The sequence below is a fragment of the Nyctibius grandis genome, chromosome 3 (genome assembly GCF_013368605.1).
Source record: "Nyctibius grandis isolate bNycGra1 chromosome 3, bNycGra1.pri, whole genome shotgun sequence".
NCBI classification, from domain to species: domain Eukaryota; kingdom Metazoa; phylum Chordata; class Aves; order Nyctibiiformes; family Nyctibiidae; genus Nyctibius; species Nyctibius grandis.
Window position 1 is genome coordinate 17,453,839 of NC_090660.1, and position 24,731 is coordinate 17,478,569.

Sequence of the window (24,731 nt, forward strand, 5' to 3'; positions counted from 1 at the left end):
GGGAAGGCAACCAAGCCAACCTGAGAATCACTAATGAAGTGTTTGTTAATGAAAGGGCAAAGACGGGGAGCCAGAAAAAAAGGACAGAGAGAGATGCTCTGTCAAAATTGTTTGGGTTGCTACAAGCTAAAAGGGCAGAGAAGTGTCCTGTCAGAATTGGGTCCTCAAAAGTGTGGAGCAGCTTCTTTTAGGGGACACCTCACTTTCACTACAGTTACTGGAGCTGCCCTCAGGGTCTGGCCCGTGCCTTTGCTAAAAAGTAATTACTTTTCATATTTCTACCCTTTTAAAAGCCTACTCCTAACCACAGCATGAAAACCTGAAAGCTTTCAACACTGAAAAATTATTGGGTGAAATCCTGCCCCATGAGAGCCAGTGGGAGCATAACTATTCCCTCTAAAATAGCCATGATTTGCAGCACATATGGCTTCATACATACAATTTTTTTTTTCATATTGCTGTGACTTGGTACAAGTGATAGGGCCAGTTTACATTTTGAATGCTTTCCAAACAACAGCAGGGATGGTGAATACAGTTTGAACCGTGTACTTTGGACCATGCAAGGTTTTTGACTGCCCACTGATCCCTTCCGCAGGGGCTACAGTATTTATGCCTGAAGAAACACTTGGGACACGAAACAAACCTTCTGTTTGGCAGCTCTTTCAGAGAGCTTATTGAGCCGAGGGTGCTTGGGACACACCTTTAGCCACCTCCTAGGTGAAAAGAAAAACAAAAAAAAGAAAGAAAGATGCCCTTAGTGGAGCATTAATTGAAGATCAATCACATTTTACCTCTAGTTAAGGTAATAATGGCAGAACACTGCAACATCAGCACGTTTAGTGAAGCTATTTTTGTAAAGCTCAAGAAGTATAAACAAAAAATACTGGGGGAGGAGCTACAAAGGACAACATAAGTTGTAAGATTGCTATTAGGATAGGGTTTCCCCAGAAGAAAATTGGTGCTAGAAACCAGCACAGAAAGTAAGTAGCCCATGTTCTTGCAGCATTTGGAAAAGACAGCCTGTTCCCCAGGTTGCAGAATCGGAGCTTCACTGGAGATCAACTAAAGCAGTCAAATTGTATCCTATGAAACCCTCTAAAGACATATTTACTTCTGACAAACTCTCTTATTTTTACTGTGTATGCACACTTATAAATCTAATAATCTCATGGGAATTGCTGTTCTGGGAGATTATAATGAAAACTAAATTTCAATGAAAATTATAATAATTTATTTGATGGTTATTACTTCTCATTTTATACTACTTTTTGTTATCCTTACTCTGTATAACAGGAATATCTCGCAAGGACAGAGCTGTCAGGACACTACTCAGTTCATCCTGCCCAGAATACATACCATCTCGTCAGCAGAGCTACTACTGCTTTCTTGTCATCATAATCTTTGCTCTTATTTTAATAAGATTGTTTTGTTAATTAATAATATGGTCTCTCAATTCTTAACAATGGCTGTAGTTCAAAAGGCACCTTGACATATACATCCTAGGCAATACAGCAGTCATTTTATTTATCATAGATGTGCTTTGACTGCCAAGGAGGAAGTGAATACTGTACTTCAAATACTGTAAAAATTCTGAAACCTGCTTAAAATTATCCCCTCATGAACCACTGAATCACAGAGTGGACCCACTTAGATTCAGCCAACACCAAGCTCATCAATAGTGTGAATCTCCCAAACTCACTGACTACTTAACAGAGGAATATTCACAGAATCACAGAATCAATCAGGTTGGAAGAGACCTCTGAGATCATCGAGTCCAACCATTGCCCTGACACCACCATGTCAACTACACCATGGCACTAAGTGCTATGTCCAGTCTTTTCTTAAACACATCCAGAGATGGTGACTCCACCACCTCCCTGGGCAGCCCGTTCCAATGTCTAATGACCCTTTCCGAAAAGAAATGCTTCCTAATGTCCAACCTGAACCTCCCCTGGCGAAGCTTGAGGCTGTGTCCTCTTGTCCTATCGCTAGTTGCCTGGGAGAAGAGGCCAGCTGCCACTTCACTACAACCTCCCTTCAGGTAGTTGTAGACCGCAATAAGGTCACCTCTGAGCCTCTTCTTCTCCAGGCTAAACAACTCCAGCTCCCTCAGCTGTTCCTCATAGGTCATACCCTCCAGACCCTTCACCAGATTTAAGTTTTGTTGATCCTCCAACTCATCCCAGTGGAATTGTTCGTGTGAACAAACAACTTCTTTTGTGTTGGCCACTAAGCTGGCTACCCTCAAAAGGCAAGAGGGTGCTTAAGTACAAAGATGTGCATTGGCTGAGGTTCCATGCTCTGTTGGGAAAGGTATCCGCTGGGAAGAGGTAGGATGAAATCTAACAGCGCTCATGGGGAACTTCAGGAGAGCCTGAAAGGGTTTTCAAAGTAGGAGGCAGAACCATTCCCAGCTGGAAAACTCTTTTCATATAGTAATTCAGTGCTCATTTTGTAAATAGTCCCATTTTGCTACGAAATGGATCCACTCTGCAACACACAGCAACTGCATAACTATATATTTCTTCCCAGACATGCAAGAACTGATGAGCAAGTGTGAGCATGCAAATTATAACAGCTAAATAAAAGCAAAGGGACACACATGGCTCACAGCAGCAAGAAATACAGCAGCAAGGAGGACTCAAAAACAAGAACAATGTCAAAGCAAATAGTGATGTGGCAACACAAGAAGGCAACAGCAGATCTACAATGCACAAGGATATTTAAATTTAGGCACCTGAAGTCTGCAGTGGAGCTTGTGATCTGATAACCATGGGTGTTTTAAGGCAGCAGTTGCACTTATTCTCCAGCTAAGGAAAAAACAGAGTGCTATTAAGTGTTTTTCCTAGAATCTTGCAATTCAACAACAGTTCATGTGTTCTGCCATCATGCAATGCTGTCATTTCAGGACACTACACCAGACAACAGTTAATCTATAAAGTTAAGTTTGGTTTCACAGACAAAATACATTCAGGTAACTTCAGATCATTTTATGGATTTAATGAACAACATCAATGAAGTGGCATTATAATATTCTATGTGGATGTAAAACACTTTAAAAAGTCATGATAGTTCTTCAATAGAGTAGTACAAGTGACACAACTGTGACATAATGGCACAGAACACACATTTCAAAGATACAGGGATTATATACCATTTTTCCTTGATGAGAAGCTTTGAGATGAAATCTTTGGCCTGATCAGAAACATCTCGAAATTCCTCATCTTCAAAATCCCAGCTACAGGACAGGATATTGTTGAGGGTCTCATTGTCATCATCACCCAAAAAAGGAGACAATCCACTGAGACTAAAGCAAAAAGAAGTAAGTTCAATCTTCCTGTCTTTCCCCTTCCTGTACATGATTTCCGATGTGCCATCTATGATTGTTCTGTCACTCCTCGCCTATCTTGCAACACATTATTGTCTAAGAAAGTCTTCAGACCATTCCCATTCTCTCTTCTATTTACATGTTTAAACAATCACCCTCCTTCCCTAACAAACCAAGCACTACTCTCTTTCATGGTAGGTGATATCTTCTAGACCTCTGACCACTCTTGCAGATACCTGCTGGGAACTTAACAAGCAGTCTACATTATTCTGGAATTGTGATGTCCAAACACTCATGAGAGATGCTCAGTGAAACAAAGAAGAAATGTTCATGGTGATTGGAAAAGAGGAGAAATTACTGAATATGGAATTTGGAAAGAAGCCTACATTTTCTATTTTGGTACAGATTTTGTCAATCTTCCAGTATAACAACAAATTTGGATGACTGACACAGTTCAACCTAGAAACAGCTTACAAAGCAGGTACTGAATCCTACTTACAGCATGTAAGCAATGACCCCTACACTCCACATGTCTGTAGGAAAAGAGACAAACTCATAATTCACAACTTCAGGAGCAAGGAATTCTGGAGTCCCAAAGTTAACTCGAAGTTTTTCCCTGGGTTTATACCTAGGAAATGGAAACATTAACAGAGGATAACAATTACAGCTCTAATTAAAGCTGCATCATAAGTTGTGTAGCACTTAGAGGCATTTCAGAAGCATGCAGGAAATTCAGTAGGAAAACAAGGACAGACAGAGGTACAAAGTAAAAATAAATACACCCATATATAGAATGAAAAATGTTTGCAAGATTTATATCACACTTCAGGGCAAAACTCAACTGCTATACAAAGAAACATATTCAGATTTCAAGGACTCCTCAGAGCAGCTGTTATCATCCTTTTGGGACTTCTCCATGTCATAGGCATGGAATTTTTAATCATTAAATCCTTCACTGAGGTTATGGTACCTAGTTAAACTAGAAAGTGGTATAGCATGGGATATGTTGCAACAGCCATTGATGGTCTCCTACACTCCCTTTTGAAGAATCTCATAACATTGGAGACAAGAGACCAGGTGAATGGGGCAAAGTCCAACTGGCGGCCGGTCACTAGCGGTGTTCCCCAGGGCTCAGTTCTGGGGCCGGTGCTGTTCAATACCTTTATAGATGATCTAGACGTAGGGATTGAGTGCACCCTCAGCAAATTTGCAGATGACACCAAGCTGGATGGGGGTGTCCATCTGTTGGAGGGTAGGAAGGCCCTACAGAGGGATCTGGACAGATTAGATAGATGGGCCGAGACCAACGGCATGAGGTTCAACAAGAACAAGTGCCGGGTCTTACACTTTGGCCACAACAACCCCATGCAGCGCTACAGGCTGGGGAAAGAGCTGTTAGAAAGCGGCCCAGCAGAAAGAGACCTGGGGGTGCTGATCGACAGCCGGCTAAACATGAGCCAGCAGTGTGCCCAGGTGGCCAAGAAGGCCAATGGCATCCTGGCCTCTATTAGGAATAGTGTAGCCAGCCGGTCTAGGGAAGTGATTGTCCCTCTGTACTCGGCACTGGTGAGGCTGCATCTTGAGTACTGTGTTCAGTTCTGGGCCCCGCACTTCAAGAAAGATGTTGAGGTGTTGGAGCGAGTCCAGAGGAGGGCGACCAAGCTGGTGAAGGGTCTGGAGGGTCTGTCCTATGAGGAATGGCTGAGGGAGCTGGGGTTGTTTAGCCTGGAGAAGAGGAGGCTCAGAGGTGACCTTATTGCGGTCTACAACTACCTGAAGGGAGGTTGTAGTGAAGTGGCAGCTGGCCTCTTCTCCCAGGCAACTAGCGATAGGACAAGAGGACACAGCCTCAAGCTTCTCCAGGGGAGGTTCAGGTTGGACATTAGGAAGAATTTCTTTTCAGAAAGGGTTATTAGACATTGGAATGGGCTGCCCAGGGAGGTGGTGGAGTCACCATCTCTGGATGTGTTTAAGAAAAGACTGGACATAGCACTTAGTGCCATGATCTAGTTGACAGGGTGGTGTCAGGGCAACGGTTGGACTCGATGATCCCAGAGGTCTCTTCCACCCTGGCTGATTCTGTGATTCTGTGATTCTGTGATTTTAGCTGTTCCAAGATACTTATGTGTGTGCTTAGTCAGAATCAGCCCTCTTTCAACCTTCTACCTGAAAAAAGGCTTCAGAACAAATCTTTTTTTGCTCATCTCCAAACATTCCTTATTAAAAGATATCCTTGGTTAAAACAGACACATTAAATTTGTCCTAAGAACAGTAGGAGAACCATTATGCAACAAATATGTCATTGTAGAGATGTAAAACTTTTTTTCATTGTTTCCCAATTCATTTACGATTAGCAAGAACCCATGCACATACCTTCTTGCCAATCCAAAATCAATAATTTTTATTTGATTTGCTGCTCGGTTCACACACAGGATATTCTCAGGCTGCCAAGAGAAACCAAAAAACACTTTAATGAGAAACAAGTATGAAAAACTGGGCTTTTAGTAAACTGTAGGGAGAAAAACACAGCAAACATCTTATAAGCACCTTTTGCCTTCCTCCTTGGTCAGATTTCTCTGCATGGGTACCCGACCCCCCCCGCTATCACACAGCAATTGGGGCCATGTGTTCTGTGCCCTGCAACTGCTTTTTCTTCTCCTTGGCTTTTCAGTTTGACATAAGGCAGCAGTTCAGATAAAGAACTCATTAGTGGGAGTGGGACAGAGAATGTATACTTCCGAAGAGGGGTTTCAGGATGCTGGCACTGTGATTTTACAGACCTTAATAAGCTGACATGATTTAAAAAAAAAAAAAAAATTGTTGGGCTTTGAAGTTTATCTTACAGCTTTAAGTTTCTGAGTTCATGAATATTTTAGCAGTAACTGTCTGATTGAACACTGATATATTAAGCTAGTCACATCAACTTTATGCTTTTCTCAGATATTTTAGCAAAAGGTAGGATTCACAGGTTAAATCCCTCTGGATTTTCATAGGGTCAAGTGCTGTTCTTCACTTCTCTGGCAGGAATCCATTAACTTCCTAGAACTACTCCAAATTCATACAGAAGGGACTGAGAACAGGGTTTGGCCAATTGTCTTTGAAATGTAAATACCTAAAATAGAGTCTCATATTCACTGCCAGCAGTTTTATAGCTACTCCATCTTATTGCTCATTGAGTCCTCTTTGAAACAAAACAGGCCTCAACACTTAAAACATTAGTTAACCTTTGTCACCATTACTAATTCATTTTACGTGTCAGACTTTTAAACACCATTGGACTTTTAAACACCATATGTCCATAGTTTCTGAGGTCCTGGATGATTATGGTCAGGATGATTTTCTTTCCATTTCAAGCTTTCTTCCCATACTCATCTGTTACTGACAGCAATCTATGAACAAGCGAAACAGAAGGGAGAAGCCATAGCTGGCAAGCACATGAAAAGAGGTCTCTGGGAAGAATTTCTTGGATTGTATATATGTATCTTTTTGTCAGCAGTTTGACCTCATGTTAAAACTGTGTCATCTCCAAGAACATAATTAATGTGTCCTAAAGAACCGTGTGAACTTCTTCTTGACAGGTTTCTAGGTAACTGGATGTTTATAAAGAAAGTGAAAAGTGAGTCTGGTCATTGATTTGCAACTGAAGCAGGTCCCAACAAGCATCTGCTCATTTGCTTAACCACTGCAATAATATATACGCTAACGACATTAAAGATATACTACATTAACTGAGTTATTACAAGCCAAAAACAGCAGCCGTAATAAAAATCTCACCACAGAGAAAACCGTCTTGTGCACTTTCTGTTTCCTTTTGCTTTGTTGCAAAGCTCAGGGATCACCAGAAAGCTTTATAGCCAGTCATAAAACTAAAGACATCATCCCATTTTATTCCTGCACTAAACAGAGGTAAGAAACAAGTCTATTATTTAATAAAAACTTGGGTTAAGGGAGAAAGAGCCAGCTCAAATGTACAGTCTAATGAAAAATACCTTTACAACAAATGTTTTCAAAGGGTTGACAGTTAACTATTAGCAGTCAACCAGAGTGAGAATGTGCAATCAGTGGATTTGTTTTTAAAAAAGAAGTGAGGGGACTTTTTGTGTCTATAGTTGAATAGTTCAGATAACTAAGCAAGCAAGTGGCAAAGAATCTGCTACCCTTCTCTGGGCTTTCAGCTGCACGAGCAGCTATTGTCTAACCCAACATAGATGTACTGTATTTGTTCAGTACATCAGCCATTGACTGTTTTTATTTCTTTCATGTTAGCAAGTACATTTTAGTAAGTTTTCCCTTAAGCTGGCTATGTATTGATGCCTTTTCATGACCACGACAGTGTAGTGTAGTGTAGTCCTCATAAAGATGCGCAGGGTCTCCACTGATCCTGAATTACCCTTGAATTTAGTTCCACTCACTCATGCCTTGGTTTCTGCTTGGTAAAAAATGGGATAATTCCTATCCCATGGCTGATGTGTAAAACAGAGATCTTGTGCAGCTGAATTAAATAACATTTGCACAATATCTTGAGATCCATATATCAAAATTGAAAATAGCAAGATATTTGTAGTCAGCTGCTGCCTTTCTGTAAAACCAGTCAGTGGAAAATTCAAGTGCTATGAGGCTTGATGACATATGACCACAATTCTCATCTAATTTACTTAACTTTGTAGTAATTTAACTCATCTCAATGTGGTTAAAGTAAATACATATTGCTCTAAGGAAAGCAGAATAAGGCCCTTCGTTGTTTCTGCCATGGGAATGTGCTAAGCTGTATGGCCTACCATTAAGAATTACCACAGCTGTCATTGCACAAAACATACAGCTCAAATCTCTACCTTGAGATCCAAATGAAGAATGTACATTTGGTGCATGTACTGAATTCCCTCGCAGATCTGTTTTATGAATGAGATAGTATCCATCTCTGTCAAATTGCTGTTTTCATCAATAATTCGGTCAAATAACTCTCCTCCTTCCACACTGATGAGAGAAAGACAATGAAGTGGTGACCAAGTCCAAATCCAATTCCATGCAGTTAGAGTAATACAAAATTTATACTATTGACTATTTTAATCATTCACCATCAAGTTCTGTAAGGTGGGTCTACAATATGAGCTTGTACTCTGACCTGAACTTTCCAAGAACTGGGTTCTGATGCATACTGGCCTGAACTTCTTCAAGGTCTGAGAGTCCAGCCTCCCGTCCATTGATAGGTATGAAAGCCTTGAAATTTGAATCTTATGCTGTCTTGAGTCATCATTTTGTAGCAGTGAAATTAATGAAGTCACATGGAAAACCAAGACAACATGCTGGAGAATTTGCATTTAAATCTGTGGTCTCCTTTCTTAGAGTTTAAGAGGAATGAACCAAAATTTCAATTTGAAACTATTTAAAGTCAACGAAAATGACTTCTTAATTCCTCATGACATTTCAGAATGCCTCCAACCTACCCATTCATAGCTACACAGACATTTACCTTTTGTGATATATTAATCACATAGACCAAATTCAGAGGACTATCTGAAAACGTCCAGAACAGCCAAATTCATGTAACTTTGAACCTTCTGCCACTCCTTTCAATGTTTTAGTTATGCCTGTTTTGGCTTTTTTAAGACAACTTCTGTTTAACTTGACTCTAAGGCAGCTATTTTGTGCCTAATTAGCTTGATAACCCAGCATAAAAAATAGGTTTATCCATTCAGGCATGGAATGGATTAGGCACAATACCTAAAGCTGCCTCCTCTTCAGTCCAAGATGTCTTCTCATTTGCCTCACAGAACTGGAGGTATTCTGAGAGGTCTGTTTCTTAGCTGACACAAATTAAAATTTGAAATGGAAGGGAAGATATATAACACAGCTCTATCTTCAAATGGAGCAGTGGCTTTACAGCACCAGGAATGTGGCACATCACTGAAAAAAAATGCATAGATGGATGGATGCACGGGAAAACTTTTCTCTTAAATTCCTTTTTTTTTGTTCCTGAGAACATCTTTCATATGTTCTTTCGACCTTCAAGAAGCTCTATTTCTAATTTCAGGAGAATGTAAGAAGGAAACAGACAATTCTAGCAAAAGTGGTAAAGACAGAAAGGGAAACAAAAGAACACACTTACTATTCCATGACCAGGACAATGTCATTTTTTGATTCAAAGGCGTCATACAGCTGGATGAGGTTCACATGATTCAGTTGGTTCATGACATTGATTTCATTCTTTACTTCATCCTGTAAAGAGTCATGAGTATTGTTTCAGAAGCCTTTTCTCTAAGAAAGCTACACAAAACAGGACACAGTTGGAACCAGACATCTACATTATCTTCATATTTTCACTCATGGCAACCAAACCCAGGGTTTCCTTTGATTGCTTCTGCAGTGGTAGATGTCAAGGCTATAGGAGCGACTAGACTGAACTCATAGCTCCAGTGGGGGACTGCTTCAGTAATAAGCTATTTGGGGAGAAAATGAAGGGGAGAGCCTGCACGGACAAGTGGTGGGTTCACTGGGATGTAAAGAAAAGAGGGAAGCAGAACAGGACTTGGTTCAACCAGCTGCAGGTATAAAAAATCAAGCTGTGTAAGAAAAGTCCAGAACAGTCCTCAAAATCTCCATTTGCAGTCAGGGGAAAGAGACTGGTACTTCCATTCAGCCCAATTATTTTAGACATGCAGTTTAGGATGGGCTGAGTCACTCTCTGGTGGTGCCAATCTCTTTCCATTGACTATAAGGGGATTCTTGGTGATCAGCTTGGCCACAGCTACACCTTAGCAACCCCAGTTAGCTGAGACAAATCCCACCATTGAATGCTATTAATGACACTGCTGTCACACAAAGGATGCTATGCATGTCTTTCCTGTGAAAGCAAGCCCCAGATGGCCATGACGTTTGCAAAACAGGCCAGACTAATTCTTCTCATCTGTATTTGTGTTGATGTCAGGAGCTCAGATCATGCCTGTTATCAGCATTCCTCACAGTGACATCAAGTCATTGCAGCAAAGGCTACAGTGTAATTGGGAGGGAATATGCTATGTCACAGGCCTGACAAATGTTTTTACCATTAAAGAAAACAGTAATAGAATTAACAGCAGAAATCAAAAAAGGAAGCCAAAGAAACACAAAGAACTGAAGAGAAAGTTGGAAAAAATAAGATTTTTTTTTTAAAAAAAAGAGAAAACCCAAAAAGAGGACTTGAATGAGTTACTAGAAGTTCTGGAGGAGAAGGAAAACAGAACTAGAGCTAATGGTCCTATGAGTGTGATGGCCTGTGAGACACTGGTCTTTTGTGTAGCTGAAGAACAGTGTGGGATCCATGGGTGAACAAAAGACTAACATCACACTCTACCAACCTTCTGTTTAGGACCTTTGGCTTTTATAATTTTGGCTGCTAGCTTGAGACCTGTTGCCTTCTCTTCACATTTGTGCACTTGACCAAATCGTCCTCTAGGTAAAAAAAAGGAGAAAAAAAATTATCCAGTGGTACCGGTGTTGGCCCTGAATGTAAACTAGGTTACAAACAACAGAAATTATCCTCTCCCTACTGGGTTCCATTTCAATTGCTCTATTGCTGCTATTTTGTTGTGTAGATTAGACTTGCTGCTACTCATTTAGGCACACCAAAATCACACAGTGTTCTAGCTGATATTATCCCACTTGTATGATTCATTATACTCACCTCATAACATGTGATGACTAATCCCAGGGAAGTCAACATAGTCTAAGGATAATAACTCACTTATGTGCACAATCTGCCCCTCTCCATCTCATCATTGTCCTCCAAGGGAGGGTTGTGATTTCATGATGAAACAAAGCCTTACTCAAGACCAGGCTGCCATCAAAAATGGCAATATCACTTTCTCCTAAACAATTTCAGCATGAGAGATGAAGTAACATGGCCTGTCAGATTAGCATGCATGTGTTTTCAGGGATGGGACCCACTGTGAGAAAGAAGGCTACAACATGTCTCTACAACCTGCTGGCTGCAATGTGAGGTAAAGTATTACAGCATCCTAGGAGCCCTGTCATAAAGCCTGAGGGCAGCTGGCTGACCTAGAACAATACCAAATATAAGCCAAGTTTGCTGGTGCCAAACCTTAAGCCAAAATTCACTCACACAGTAAAACGAGCCTCCTGTTTTCATCCCTCTCTAAAGCACTGTTAGAGCTTAGACTTTCATGACTTTCGGCTCTAGTGAGGCATGTTGCTTCCATTCACCTCCTGGGGTGCTTGGCTGTAAATTTGTGCCTCACTTTCCATGTTGATTGGTTTCACCTGACTTACCCTCCCAGGATTTCATTCTTGCTGACATTATAATAACTGCTGATCCCCATCCTTTTGGCTGAGACAATCCGGTGATCAAATGGTGCTGGTGGAGTAGGACTACCATCTACAAAAGACAAAACAGACAGAGAGCATATGAGTGGTCACATACAGTTCCTTTCTATCTCATATTTTAGTCCCTTTTTTTCCCCAGGTAAGCTCATTTAAGAACTGAATACATCTACTGTAAGTTTTATAGGTAGGTCTTTCTCTGTTATCTAAGAGTTTTATTCCAGGAGCTCTAGCTCAGAAAACAGGCTGTTGTTGGGGAGCTACACTACTAAGACAAGGACTCCTTTATTTAGTTAGCATCTTCTGCACAATGGTAGCAAGAGGCAAAGTGAAGACCGCTAGACTAAATCAATGTATCTTCATGCCCACAAAGGGCCTCAGCAATTTGTTTGGAAGGAATTCCACTTTTTCTCTGATTTTTTTTTTCTTTTTTTTTTTTCCTCAGGGACTGTTAATAGGTGAGTATGTACTGTAACTCTCCAGTGGGGTAGGAAGAGAGACTGAGCTCTCCTTTAGGCCCAGACAAAAGAGGCTATTTCCCAGCTTTTGCTGTTCATAGTGAAGAATCTCCTTCTCTACTGATTGACACGACTTGTCATTCTCCACAGTGTGGTCAGCACCTTCAAAGATCACATTTAGAGCTTGTGCAAATAAGGGAGTTTCACCCTGGCAGGCAGCACCTGGGATTTCCAGTATGGCTCAGGACCCGGTGTGGTAGGACACATGGTAACTGTCATGTGCTGCTCTGAAGAATTTCTGTCCTTAAAAAAAGATGGCAGATAAAAGGTAAAGAAGAACACAGAGAAGAGATGTGTTCCCAACATCACACTGCAGCAGCTATGGAGTTTCAGCATGAATGCAGGTCTCTGGTATTATTGTCCAGACCTCCACATGCTGGACCATTCTGCTGTCCTGATGTCAAAATCCCTGCTGGAGACCAGCCCTGCATGCCTAATTTCTCTTTGGATTTTTTGCAGGGTGTTGCAACTTCAGTTTCATACCCACGTTGTTTTTCATTTGATTGATATTCCCGAGAGTGACCTTTGGCTGACCAAGGTGACAAATACTTCTTCAACTGGTTGGGAGGGCTAGAGCCCCAGCGTTTCAACATGAGCTCTCCGGTTTGGAATGCCGGCTCCCTTTTGTGTGAGGCTTGTTGAGCAATTTTAAAACTGTTCATTACTCCAGTGAAAATTATTAAAAACACAAACAAAAAAACCCCATGACGGCATGTAGCTGGCAGGAACACTTTGGTCATTAATGTAGCAGTAGATTGTCCTTATTCACAGTGAATGTCCATTTTTCCAGGACACCAGCTGTGTACCTAGATTTTTTTTTGACAGTGTTAATAACTTACATGGTTAGGAAGTTAGTTCATGGTCAAGGAATTGTGAAAAGCTGGGGCTTCTGGAAGTTTGCCACCTACATGGGGTTCTGCAGAGTTTGAATGGCACGACCTTAAGTGTGGGCCTTTGCGTGTTACCGAGACCCACAAAATGCCAAGAAAACCTCTACCCTAAAGGCAGAATTTGATTCTAACAACACAAACCCCAAGGACCTCAGCATGTAAGTGACAGAAGAAAATGTCTTTCTGAAAGCTCACCTCCCAAATGTTACCAAACTTTCAGCAAGGAAGTGTACTTTTAAAGAGGCCAGAGTGCCTCTTTAAAACTATGCCTAAGTTTTAGCCTTCAAGTTTTTCCCAGTGACAGACCCTCTATTCTTCTTTTCCTGCACACCAGAGGGAATTTCTCCCTATTCAAGAATGACCTCCCATTGCAGATCAAAGATGCTCCAAGAGAGAAACTCTGACCTTAATGTTGCCCCTAACAACCTGCCAGAGCTCAGGATAGGTTATGGAGTTTAAAGTTTAGTACACTATCACCTGTTTCCTGCTACAAGAGCCTATCACACACACATTTAATAAATGTTTCCCTTTCCCACTCTCCCCCCATTCCCAAAGCAAAGAAATTCATTCTGAGTCCTATGCATGCGTATGTACACACATATATCTCAAATCCTTCAGGCCATCCTCCCATGTGCCATCATTTCATATACAGGGATAGGTACTGAAATTCTCAAGCTGGAGGTCTAATATTAGAAACCTCTGCTTCACCCCAGTAAGCACTGCTTCAGAGTTCGGGCCTGAGCATCATTTATCTGACTGTTCTGCAGCATCAGTCAGGGTTCCACACAAAAATCTATATTTCTTTATTTTATAGGCTGCAGTTGTTCTCCCTTCAGATTGCAATGAGTAAGAATATGAGCAAGCTGGTTTTGCAGGCGACATCCAGAGCATTGCAGATTCTGTATGAACGCATCCTCAGCACTTCCACAGGTCAACCAATTTTGCCATGCATGATATAATTTCTCCCACCACTCTATACTTAGGAGTTTTAGCCCTGTTGTTAAAAGAAGAGGGAAAGAGGATAGTATAGCTCTGTTGTTAAAAGAAGAGGGAAAGAGGATAGTATTAGTAGAGTAGTTGTAATTGTGGTAGAAGCAAATTAGTTGCGACAAATTGCTGCCAGAACAGAAGCCTCTAAGATGGAAGCAAATAGAACTGTGTTATTTCCCATCAGCTTAGGATGTGGCCCATGAACAACTGCTTCCCATCAGAGCTACCATGCACACCTTTTCCCCCTATTAATTACAATAATGAAATCATTCTCTTCTACAGATGTCTCTCTCTGATCATCACTGTAATACCAGTGGAATCAAATGCTTTGCCTTTAGGAATACTTCCTGTAAGAGCTTTTTTTTTTTTATTTTTACGTATGCCATCAGCACTTTCTGCATCTAGCCTGTTCTTTTTATTGTCATCTTTGATTAGGCCTTCATCATTCACTCGACGCTTACTGCTACTACTGTGCTCAAATTGGCAGGTCTGCTCAGTGACTGAACTATAATTTCCTGTACCTTTTTCGCAGCCTTTACACCTGCAAGAACAAAACATGGCATTAGAGCAGGGTATACTTAAAGCAGAGCAAATTTAGAAACACAGGTGAAAAATGCTTACACGTACATTGCATTCAAATAACATTAGGTTATTTTGCTTCATAGTGTAAAATAAACTGTTTTAATATTCACTTTGAGAAATAAAAATGACCTCTCAACTAATCATGACACCAAAATGTTTCTCCATTACTGAAATCCTCGCCTGAGTTCTGCATTTAACATTTAGATATTAATCTCACATTGGGATTTCACTCTGTTCATATAGGTTCCAGAGAACTTAAACTGGTTTATCCCTGAAGGGCTATATATCAATCCAGCAAAGAAAGAATTACAGTAAACATTTATCAGTTTAATTGCCTGGGCAAAATTTCACAGTTTTATGTTATCACTTAAGTTACTACATTTTGCAGTAACTTAATTCCCAACTGGTACATGGCTTAATCTAACCTTACTTTGCTCATAGGTTATATGATGCTGCAGTATATAAACATAACAATGTGAGAATTCTCCTCAGAGATGAAGAATAGCCTAACTTAATTCCCATGTTCCTAACCTATTTCCCAAGCAAACAACCAAAGCACACTGCTAGTACCACGTAAGGTAGATTGTTTGCCTGTCTTTTTTAAGGGTATAATTTCAGCTTAGAGCTCAGATCAGAGAGATAAACTCATTTTACACTTTTGTATAGGGCTGGATTTTCACCAATATTTATATTAACCAGCCACTTTGACTTGAAACTTGAACTACACATTTTTCTAAAGCATAGGTCTCTTAAGAATGTGCAGCCTGAGCTTCTGACCTTACCTCCCCTCTGGTGTCTCTTGATCATGGTTTTGTCCTGCCTCATCTTCATTTTGGGAAGGAGCTGGTGGTTCCTCAACATCTTTTTCACTCTTATCAGCATTTCCCTCCCCTTCATTCTCCCTCTTCTCTTGTCTTTCATTTCCAGACATCTGATGTTCCTCCTTCCTCTCCCCGTCTGCTGGGGACTCGCTCTCTATCTCCTGCCCAGTTATCCTTTGACAAGCAGCATCAACAGCATCTTCTTCTTGCTGCTTTTCTGTACTGAAGGATTTCTGAACAGAGCTCCTCCTGTATTTGTAATAGCTTTCAAAAACCAAACTTTCTGCTTTCTCCTCTGGCCCTTCAGTATGAAGTTTGGGAGGATCCATTTGAAGGAGAACAGAACTTTCCCTCTCAGCATTTTCCTTGTTAAGCTTATCAACTTCTTCCTGAGAGCAGGACTGGCTCTTCTGGACGGCCCCCTCTGTAAGTAAACACATTACCAAGGAATCTGTCAGTAATTCTCTAATAGTCAGTAACAATATTAAAGTAGGGTTGCGCACTTAGCATAACTTCTGATGCATTCTGAACTAGGCACTTGCTTTCCTCTCCCACTTTCAAGGTCAGTGTAAATGTCTCCTAAGCAAGAGCAGACTACTTCTTTAAAACTGGGATATCATGGGTCACAAACTCTTCCTTTCAGACATAGCAGTGGAAAATGTTTTTCTCACTCAAATTTATTACCAGCCAAGTCAAGGTTAATAAACTCCTCATGCAAAGCACTTTTTTGAGCTGTTTGCCACCATGTGAAAAGTAGGTTGATGTTGCTTGAACAATTTTTACTCATGCTGATGAGCACACACGTAACCCAGCCAACTTCCGTGGAGTTGCTCAGGAGAGCAATGGCTGTTTCTGTGCAGTTGTACCCTTAGGAACTAGAAACTGATCAGAAAAAAAATATTCTAACCTGTTGAATCTGGTGGCTTCTTCTCTTTTGTTCCTGTCTCATTCAAATGTGACTTTTCTTTGATGACCTGTGGAGAAGGCAAGTGATGTATTAGTCAGTGTATACAGTGTTCCTGTTGTATTGTTCCTCAGGAAATTGCAGCCTGATTTTTTTGGTCCAATCCAAGTACTCTCTGTTCTAACTCATGCTTTTCCTATAAATGACGGTCCTTATTTTAATCACTACCAAGTTGATCAGATTGGTACCAGTGAAATGAAAGAGAAATGATCTCAGTTATAATCAGCATCAGTGTTGGCATAAACACAGCCCAGAAAAGATCAGGATTGAGCCTCAGGGACTAAAAGAAAAAAACATCCAGAAATGAGCTGTTGCCCTGCACTAGATTTTGCTGTTAAAAACTAGGTTAGTTAAACCAAAGCTAGGAATATTTAATTTTCTAGTAAAATGTTCAGTAACAGTCTTACTGACAGATTTCTAAAATATTTTTGCTGTTAATCAACATCTGGTAATGGTATTTTTAATGATCCAATAATTTATTACAGGCTGACCGAAACAGTTACCAGGAATCAGAGCGTATAAACCATAATGTCAGCTTTGTAGCTTTCCCTTATCTACATTTTACAATGTTGCAGTGACATCTAGAGGTGCATTATACCACCCCAGCTCCTCATAAAAACTCTGCTATTACTGTTACCTTTATGGCTATTTACTCATATTCCTATGCCGTTTGCTCAGTGTGTTTTTACATCGGCCACTCCTAGACTTGTAGCAGGACGGTGACCACAGTAAACCATAGTGTCTGCTGTTGCTCAGTGCTCCTTTTCCACCTGCCTTCTTCCTCTCACAGTACTAGGAAACTGGCACTATCATTATTAGTAATAGATCCACAGGGTGTGAAAAACGCAGCTAACTCCAAATATTTTCTAAGAGACTACTTTTTGTCTTTGAGCTGCCAGCTGAAGCAGTGTAATCTGTATTTCAACAAAATATAGAGGGCCAGGCACTCAATTTTGATTGTCTTAATCGTGCAAGCAGTCCCATGGCTTATTTGTGTTGTACTCTGGGCATGAATCAGTCCTATTACTAAACATTTGTTCTGGTAAGCCCTCTGCATTTTTTATGCTTTATTCTTTTTTGTTTTAATTTCATCGGGCTATATAGAAAATAGGCATGAAATTTAAGCAATGTGTATCCACTATAAACACTGAGTTCAAGGGAAAGGAAACTCCATGAGAAGCAAAGAGTTGAGAAAAACTGGATGAAACTGCATGAAATGATTTCAGCAGGATTTCTTCAGAAAATCTTGATCTGCAACGGACAAAGAAACTGCCATATGAGCAGGAGAATCGAGACTGACAATTATTTGGGATGCAGTTGGTCCCAGGAAGTTGCAAGCCACAAAATGAAAAAGGCCTAAATACAACTAGGAAAGTACCCTTGAAATATAAATTGGTGCCTTGTTCACACAGAACTTAAATATAAATGTCACGATTCCAGATGGATCACAGGGAACCAACCAATGCTCATTCTGTTTTTTTGATGGTGAAAAGCACTAAAAGAAGTAGGGGAAAGCCTCAGACTTATTCATTCTGCAATGTGACCGCAATTAGTAATGCACTCGAATTCCTGTAAGTATGTCAACCTCACCGTACCGCTGAGGACATCAGCTCTGATCAAACACAGTCAGCTGAGCAAACAACCACAGAAATGGCCTCCAAGCTCTTTGATGCATGGGGTCAGATTTCACTTCTGCATTCAGAATTAATTGCAGGCACACAGTGCTTCCTACTAAATATTGCTGTAGTTTGCAGGTGTGAAATACAGAAGCCAGGGCGTTACATAAATTACTACATTGTTTATTCAAGCATCATTTCTGATCTCTCACATTTTAACAGCAGATGAGGAGCTCATACTAATTTAAATGAGGAAAAGGAAAGAATACAAATGAAACATAGCTGGTATCCTTCAGAATCCATACATGTAGCCATTTGCAATAAATATAGGGTCAGCAGTGCACTAGAATAAGAAATACAAATATAGGAACTAGATATTGGACTATTTGTAGACACATGAGTAGTCTACACATGAGCATCCCAGTTTTCTCCATGTTTTCCTATTTGTAGCAACACGTGACTTTAACTTGTCAGATCTTGACCTGGCAATAAAAACACACACTTTCACTGATTATTTCTTCCCCGTGAAGAGTGGGATTGTGACAGGTTCTCTGGAGCTGACGGAAGTCAACGCGTCCCTCCCGGCCGGCTGCATGCCACAGGAGGCACAAAGACCTCCCTGCAGCTTGTCAGGGGCACATACCCCCGTGATGTCTGACCCCAGGCAGTCGAGCCAGCTGCTCTGAGGGCCCACAGGTCGTGAGCACCCAAGGCCATCACGCGCTTCTGAAAAACTCATCTGAAAGGTGTGGTGGGTTGCTAATGACATCCATCCCACCCAACTACTCTTCATAACACTCCTCTTCCTTCAGTCTGTTAGCAGTGCTTTCTTAAGGGTCTTTTTAACTTAATCCCTAATGGGTTTTTATTTTTTTATTATTCTTCCTGAACTTTGGTGACATGTGACTTTTTCCAGTCTGTAATTTCTAAAGTTATAGAAATCAGTATTTCTTAGTGGAAATTATGCCTCCACTTGATTTTTTCCCCTTTCTTTAATGACTTGAATATGCACTATAAGGTTAATGGCACTACAGTAATTTTCCCTATTCATACAAGCCAAAAGCTTTCAACAAAGTTTTCATTTTAATTCCACAAAAGGTTAAATATGAAAGGTTGCATTGTGATCATGCAAAATATACCAAAGCAAAAAGGTATTGTGTCTTCGAAAATACATTTTCCAGACTTAAACATATTCTTTCATACAGAGTATTGCTAGACCCTAAGCAATAGAGACAGAATAAAACCCCATGTGATAACAGAATAATGCGAGATACTCCAGAGGCTAAAACTTCAGTATAAAGCAATGGGAAAAAAAACACTTTCAGAAATTATTTAGCCTTTAGAAACCTGCAGAAATTAAGCAATAAGCAATTATATATATAAATATAATATATTTTAACAGAAATTTAAAATGCAGTGATAAATTAATGTTTTTTATAGACATCTGACTCCTTTTTAATGAGCTATACTTAGTTAAATTCCTTCTTTATACTGTAGCAGCCCTACCTTTGGAATGTTTTCCTAGCTAACTTTCAAATTTTTTTTATTCACCTATTAAAACTCTTTGATTTTTTTTCCTTACTGCAAAAATTTTTATAATGACTGGCCTCATGAAGCAGCCCCAACCTTTTAGTTAGAGGTCCTTTATTACCCCATCACATTTCATTTGATGTCAAGACATTATTCTCAACTTCAATCAGCCGATATCAAGCCACAAAACTTTGCATATGCCTAAACAACATTTCTTACTCAAGTCTCTTTCTCATGTTCTTAAGATACTCGGCAGAGCTTTGATATGGCAAGATATCCTGGTTTTGTGCAAGACCTGATCACCATCCATTTATCAACATGATTAAGTTGCTTGAGCTTTGGGATGAATTCATTTCACTAGCAGCCAGAAATCAGCCATGGGCTTTGCCACCTGAGCATCGTAGTGTGGATGCTCTCAGTATCTCCGCATTGGTACATGGGAGAATGCATCACATACAACAGAGATCTTGGGACAACAGCATGCACGGTGATGCCTCCTGTGCTATCCCCCAAAGCTGGAATCCATCCCCTCCTTCCCTTTTGTGTTCGTCTTCAATACATACCCTTTTCTCCCCCAGCAATGTAAAATATCCGCAAAACTTTTTAGGTAATATTCTACACATTTTCCCCATTACCATTAAATGGCTCATCCTCTAAAGTGGGATCCACTATTGTCACGATGTGAGAAAGGAGGAAAAAAAAATCGGCTTGAAAGCTGAATCACTGGTGGATCTTTTTAACTGTGGGCATAAACCACCCATCTGTCAAACTAGTCAGGCATTTTTTTTGCTACAATATCAGTTAAGTAGCCTCATTGTTAAGAGAGTATTTCTCAGCTTTACTAACTTATCTGAGCTAATCATGCAATGATATGAATGGAAAATATCTTCAGACTTCTTGAACCACCCTTCCTAAGATGCTTTTGAGAAATCACACTGTTGGGATATTTCCAAAGGGTTACGAACGTCAGAAACCATCCCCTACAGCTTTGATGCCTCACTTTGAATTGGACTCCAGAAATGCAGGTTTCCTAATAATGCACTTCATTTAACAAGAAGGGGTTTTGCGTGGAGGGGAAAGACCTGGCATCTCTTTATTTCCCCTTTACAGACAGACCTTCTCCTGTGGCACCTCACCATGCAGGCAGCAACAGTGAATGGAATATGGTGGGACTCCTCCTAGGCTTTGCTGGGGCTGCTGCCCAGCCAGCAACCACCGCTCCTCCTCACTGGTGCACATGTGCACAAAACCCAGGGTGCTGCCAGGATGACACCAAATTAATTGCATTCCAGAGCGGCTACCCTTGTCATCAAAAGTCAGCATGGTGGAGACCCCATATTTAGCTGCAATGGCACTCTCCTACTGGAGGAGTCATTCAAGCATGGTACCCTTACTACTGGCAGATGTATCTGACTCCTGATAGGAGCTGAGAGGAGTCCTCACTTGAAAATTTACTAAATGGCTAGGATATCTGATGACAAAAGGTGGATTTTAGATGACTGGAGTGGGCGCAGACTTCTTACCTGAGCAAATCCCTTCTACCGCTGTCTCACCTCTTCGAGGAACCTTCTGCTTTTACAGGACTGCTCTCTGATGACCCGCCTTGTCTTGCTGTCCTGCACTTACCAGTTATCATATTCATCATCTCTCTAGTTTTGCAAAGGAAATGCCGCTGTAACACACAGGCGTTAATGCCATGCCTACAAGCCATCTGAGGTGGCATGCAGGTATTTAGAAATCAGCTGTGCTTGCTTTGATTCCGCACATTCCTCAGAGTTGTAGAGAGCAAAACCACAACAGTGCCCAAGCAGGATCCCACCCAGGGAACATTGTAGAGCAGACAGCAACTTCAGAGGATAAATGAAAGCAAAATTAAACAGCATTCTGAATTGGAAGGGCATGAAAAACCTCCTGTGGCTGTCAGTAAGGGAGAAAATGGGGCAAAACAAGATGAAAATGTCTTGTCTGGAGAAAACATACCAGTTTTACAGACAAAGAAAGTCAGAGAGAGAATTATAACTAATATACTATAGCTCACTCAAAAACTGGAATACCTCTACCAAGAACATATTTAGGTAAAGGCACCAGTCCTGAGGGGAAGAAGAGCATTCCCGAGTATAACGACAGACGAAGGTGCTGACTGGCTGCATTGCCCAAGCAGCAGACAACCCATCTGCTGATCCTCTAACCTCAAAACCACTGAGGACAGCAGAAACTCTTGCAGACAGATGAAAAAAAGAAAATTAAATAATTCCTGCCTATTTGGCTGGAATATGAAAAATTCACAGAACACAGACAATCTGGAGAGAATTTAAATAATGCGTAAGGGACCCGTTTGTATCTGTAAGCAAAATGAAGGAATCAGAAGAACAGTTACAGACTGAGGCTGAATGGATCTTAAAACACACATGGCAAACAGCAGTTTCATTGTGGACTCCTACTAAAGCAGCCAGTGAGATGCAATTGCAGTGTGATACCTGCACGGGAGGGACAGAGGGTTCAAACAGAAAGCACAGCTCCCACTGCTGGGGCTTTTTTAGTGTGAGAAACGGCCTCAAACTGCTAATAGTTATTAGTCCTATGGCAAAGCCCGTAGACATGTCAGGAGACTGCAGTTACAGCAACCTGCAGGCAACTGCAGAAAGTTCAACACCGCTTTACGATGGCAACAAAAGGGACTTTCTGACTCTCCAGGTGAGTATTTGCAGGTTAATAGTATAGAATCTCTAACCTGTTTAATTTGGAGGAAATAAGTGAAGTATTATTTTACCCCCTTTCTTTATAAGTGGAAGGAATAGGACTGAAAATGGAGTTACAGAGCCATTTCGCAACAGGATTATCACAGACTACTTAAAAAGGTGAATTTGAGGAAAACCTCAAGACTTTTAAAGACCCTTACTGTAGAACTGCTGATTTCCCTGGGTGGTAGTTGTGAGAAAATAACTTCAAATGACAAGTAATACATGCTACTCCTCTCAGCCATCTGGTGATAGGGTCACGCTGCACACGGTGGAAAATGGCTGGGAGACATTTGGCAGCACTGACACAGCACGAAGTGTCTGCAGGCTACACAATATTATAACTCTAACCCAAACCAGAAATAAACTAACCTCCTGTATGAGGCAGTGGAGGTATTTCAGGATGGCAGTAAAAGGCAGGAAAGCAGAAATTTTGCTGCAGAGGAGAGCGATTCCTATATTTTGCAAGAGCACAAAAAGTCCCTGTGGAGCCTGTGATCTGGAAACTGTTCCAGCTGCTGCTGAAGCCAGAAGAGAGATTATACACCCCAGCTGCTTATCACCCCCTCTTTACCTCTCTCCCACTCCCCCTCTTCCCTCCCTGTTGTTCTGCCTCTTCTACTGCTCTCAACCTAATCCGGTTCTGTAAAATAAGCCAGTTAGGAAAAATTAAAAAAACAATCCCACAATTAATAAAGCAAAGAGCAACACCTCTCTAAAGAGGAAAGGATGGGAAGGCAAGTGATTAAGCAGCATGTAAACACAATCCACTGCCTTATCCAGATATATCCATGGCCACCTATTGCACCACCTACTGGTAATTAAGAATGATTGGATTATTTTGCAGAGCCAGGCTAGGGACAGCCAAGTATTTGTCAGACAGCTCAGCCATTAGAACTAAGAGGTGGAATTTGGTCATAGGTGGGGCATGATGGATGCCAAATTGACACATCATCCAAAACATCTGACCATCTCCAGCAGTGCACAGAAGTGGGTGCTGTCCTTCCAAATTAACTGTAGTGAATGGATCACCTCGCTCACAGCCGTAAGGAAACAGAATAGGATTGTGTTTGTCTAAAGCAATTGCAGGGTTGCTCAGTGTTGCCATACAGAGTCCACCTAGGATGAAAGAAATGTTCGTCTTACTGCTTGGTGGCCAACACTTCTGCAGGGTCAGCATTGTTCAAAACTGCCATCAGGTGGGGACTAGACACAGTGATAAGGATTGTGTTAACAGAAGCAAGGATTGGTTTCTGCATAATCAGGTAGGTTTGTTCATTGCTGTGTCACCACGTATCTCTTTTCGCTTTTGTTACAACCATTTAAAACCTCATTTGTAAATCCCATTTGAACATGTGGCAGGCAGAGGCACACGCAACCAACTTTATTGTCTCATGGAACAGTCTTTTCACTAACTTGCTCAGAGATGTTCTTCTTACCCCCTCAGGCAGAGGAGAGTCTGTCTGTCCTGAATGCCAGTAAATACTGGCTCCTACTAAACTGACAGCCAAGCTCAGCAGTCTCTGTTGAAGGATATCATAGCATGTTCCATTATTCTTAATGCAGGGCTGAATTCAAGTCTGTTTTTACTTAAATCCAAGATGACTAAGTGTTTACCAAAGCCAGCTGTTGTTCACAGGATAGCTTGGTAATTTTATGATGGCCCTTTACTAATAAATCAAACACACAGAGAGGAAGGTAACGACAAGCTAACATATGTATGCTATCTCATAAAACAAACAAAATATTAACAATGTAATAACATCACCAGCGTGATTCCAGACGTGCTCCTGCTGCCTTTCCTAAGCCCTCATGCTAGACAAGCTCCTACCAAGTCCACTCAACATCGCCAAGAGCCTGCCTAAACAAAAATGAATCAATGAGGGTATTACAAATGGAGCTGCTGTTGGAAAAAGAGACTCCGCTCACCCTTTTCTTCTTTTGGGTATTTGTCAGTAGGCTCCCTCTGTTTCCATCATGTTCCAGACCCCCACTCTCCATGTCGAGGCCCTTAGCAGCTTTGAACTCTCTGCTGGGCACCCGCATCTCTGCCACCCTGGCTCCTCTCTGGCCTGCTGGAAGCATGACCTTCTCCTCTGACCTGACCCTTCCACTACACCCACCGGCTCCCACAAACTCACCAGCAAAGCCCACATGGTCCCCTCTTTTCTCTTACCCTGTGTTTCTAGCGCAGAGAGCCTCGCACCTACTCGGGCCTCCAGGAGCTGCCAGTTCATTAACATCATTAACATCCCAGGCCTGATTTGGTTTATATTTATAAATAGTTCACATGCATATGTAATTTCACCGAGACAGGTAAAGCTCTACCACAAACTGCAGAGTGATTGCAGCATTAGATGACTTGTGGGTCTCACTACGACGGGCCTTTTACAACAGATGTTTTCATTGATGTTTTGAAAAGTAAAAGAAGCCCTAAA

The 24,731-nt window shown here is 41.1% G+C and overlaps 1 protein-coding gene across 1 annotated transcript in view; it reads right to left on the minus strand.

Annotated features, from left to right (window-relative positions):
- Window positions 1-24,731, minus strand: part of MYLK4 (myosin light chain kinase family member 4) — a 34,529-nt gene that overhangs the window by 7,434 nt on the left and 2,364 nt on the right. Inside the window, exons 2-13 of the mRNA XM_068395820.1 lie at window positions 16,353-16,419; window positions 15,407-15,869; window positions 14,564-14,583; window positions 11,594-11,699; window positions 10,663-10,756; window positions 9,435-9,544; window positions 8,161-8,302; window positions 5,702-5,772; window positions 3,828-3,956; window positions 3,155-3,307; window positions 2,738-2,810; window positions 644-713 (exon numbers count right to left, since the gene is read on the minus strand). Of these exons, the coding sequence (XP_068251921.1) occupies window positions 672-713; window positions 2,738-2,810; window positions 3,155-3,307; window positions 3,828-3,956; window positions 5,702-5,772; window positions 8,161-8,302; window positions 9,435-9,544; window positions 10,663-10,756; window positions 11,594-11,699; window positions 14,564-14,583; window positions 15,407-15,869; window positions 16,353-16,419 (1,470 nt within the window). The 3' untranslated portion in view covers window positions 644-671. The remainder of the gene's footprint in view (window positions 1-643; window positions 714-2,737; window positions 2,811-3,154; window positions 3,308-3,827; window positions 3,957-5,701; window positions 5,773-8,160; window positions 8,303-9,434; window positions 9,545-10,662; window positions 10,757-11,593; window positions 11,700-14,563; window positions 14,584-15,406; window positions 15,870-16,352; window positions 16,420-24,731) is intronic.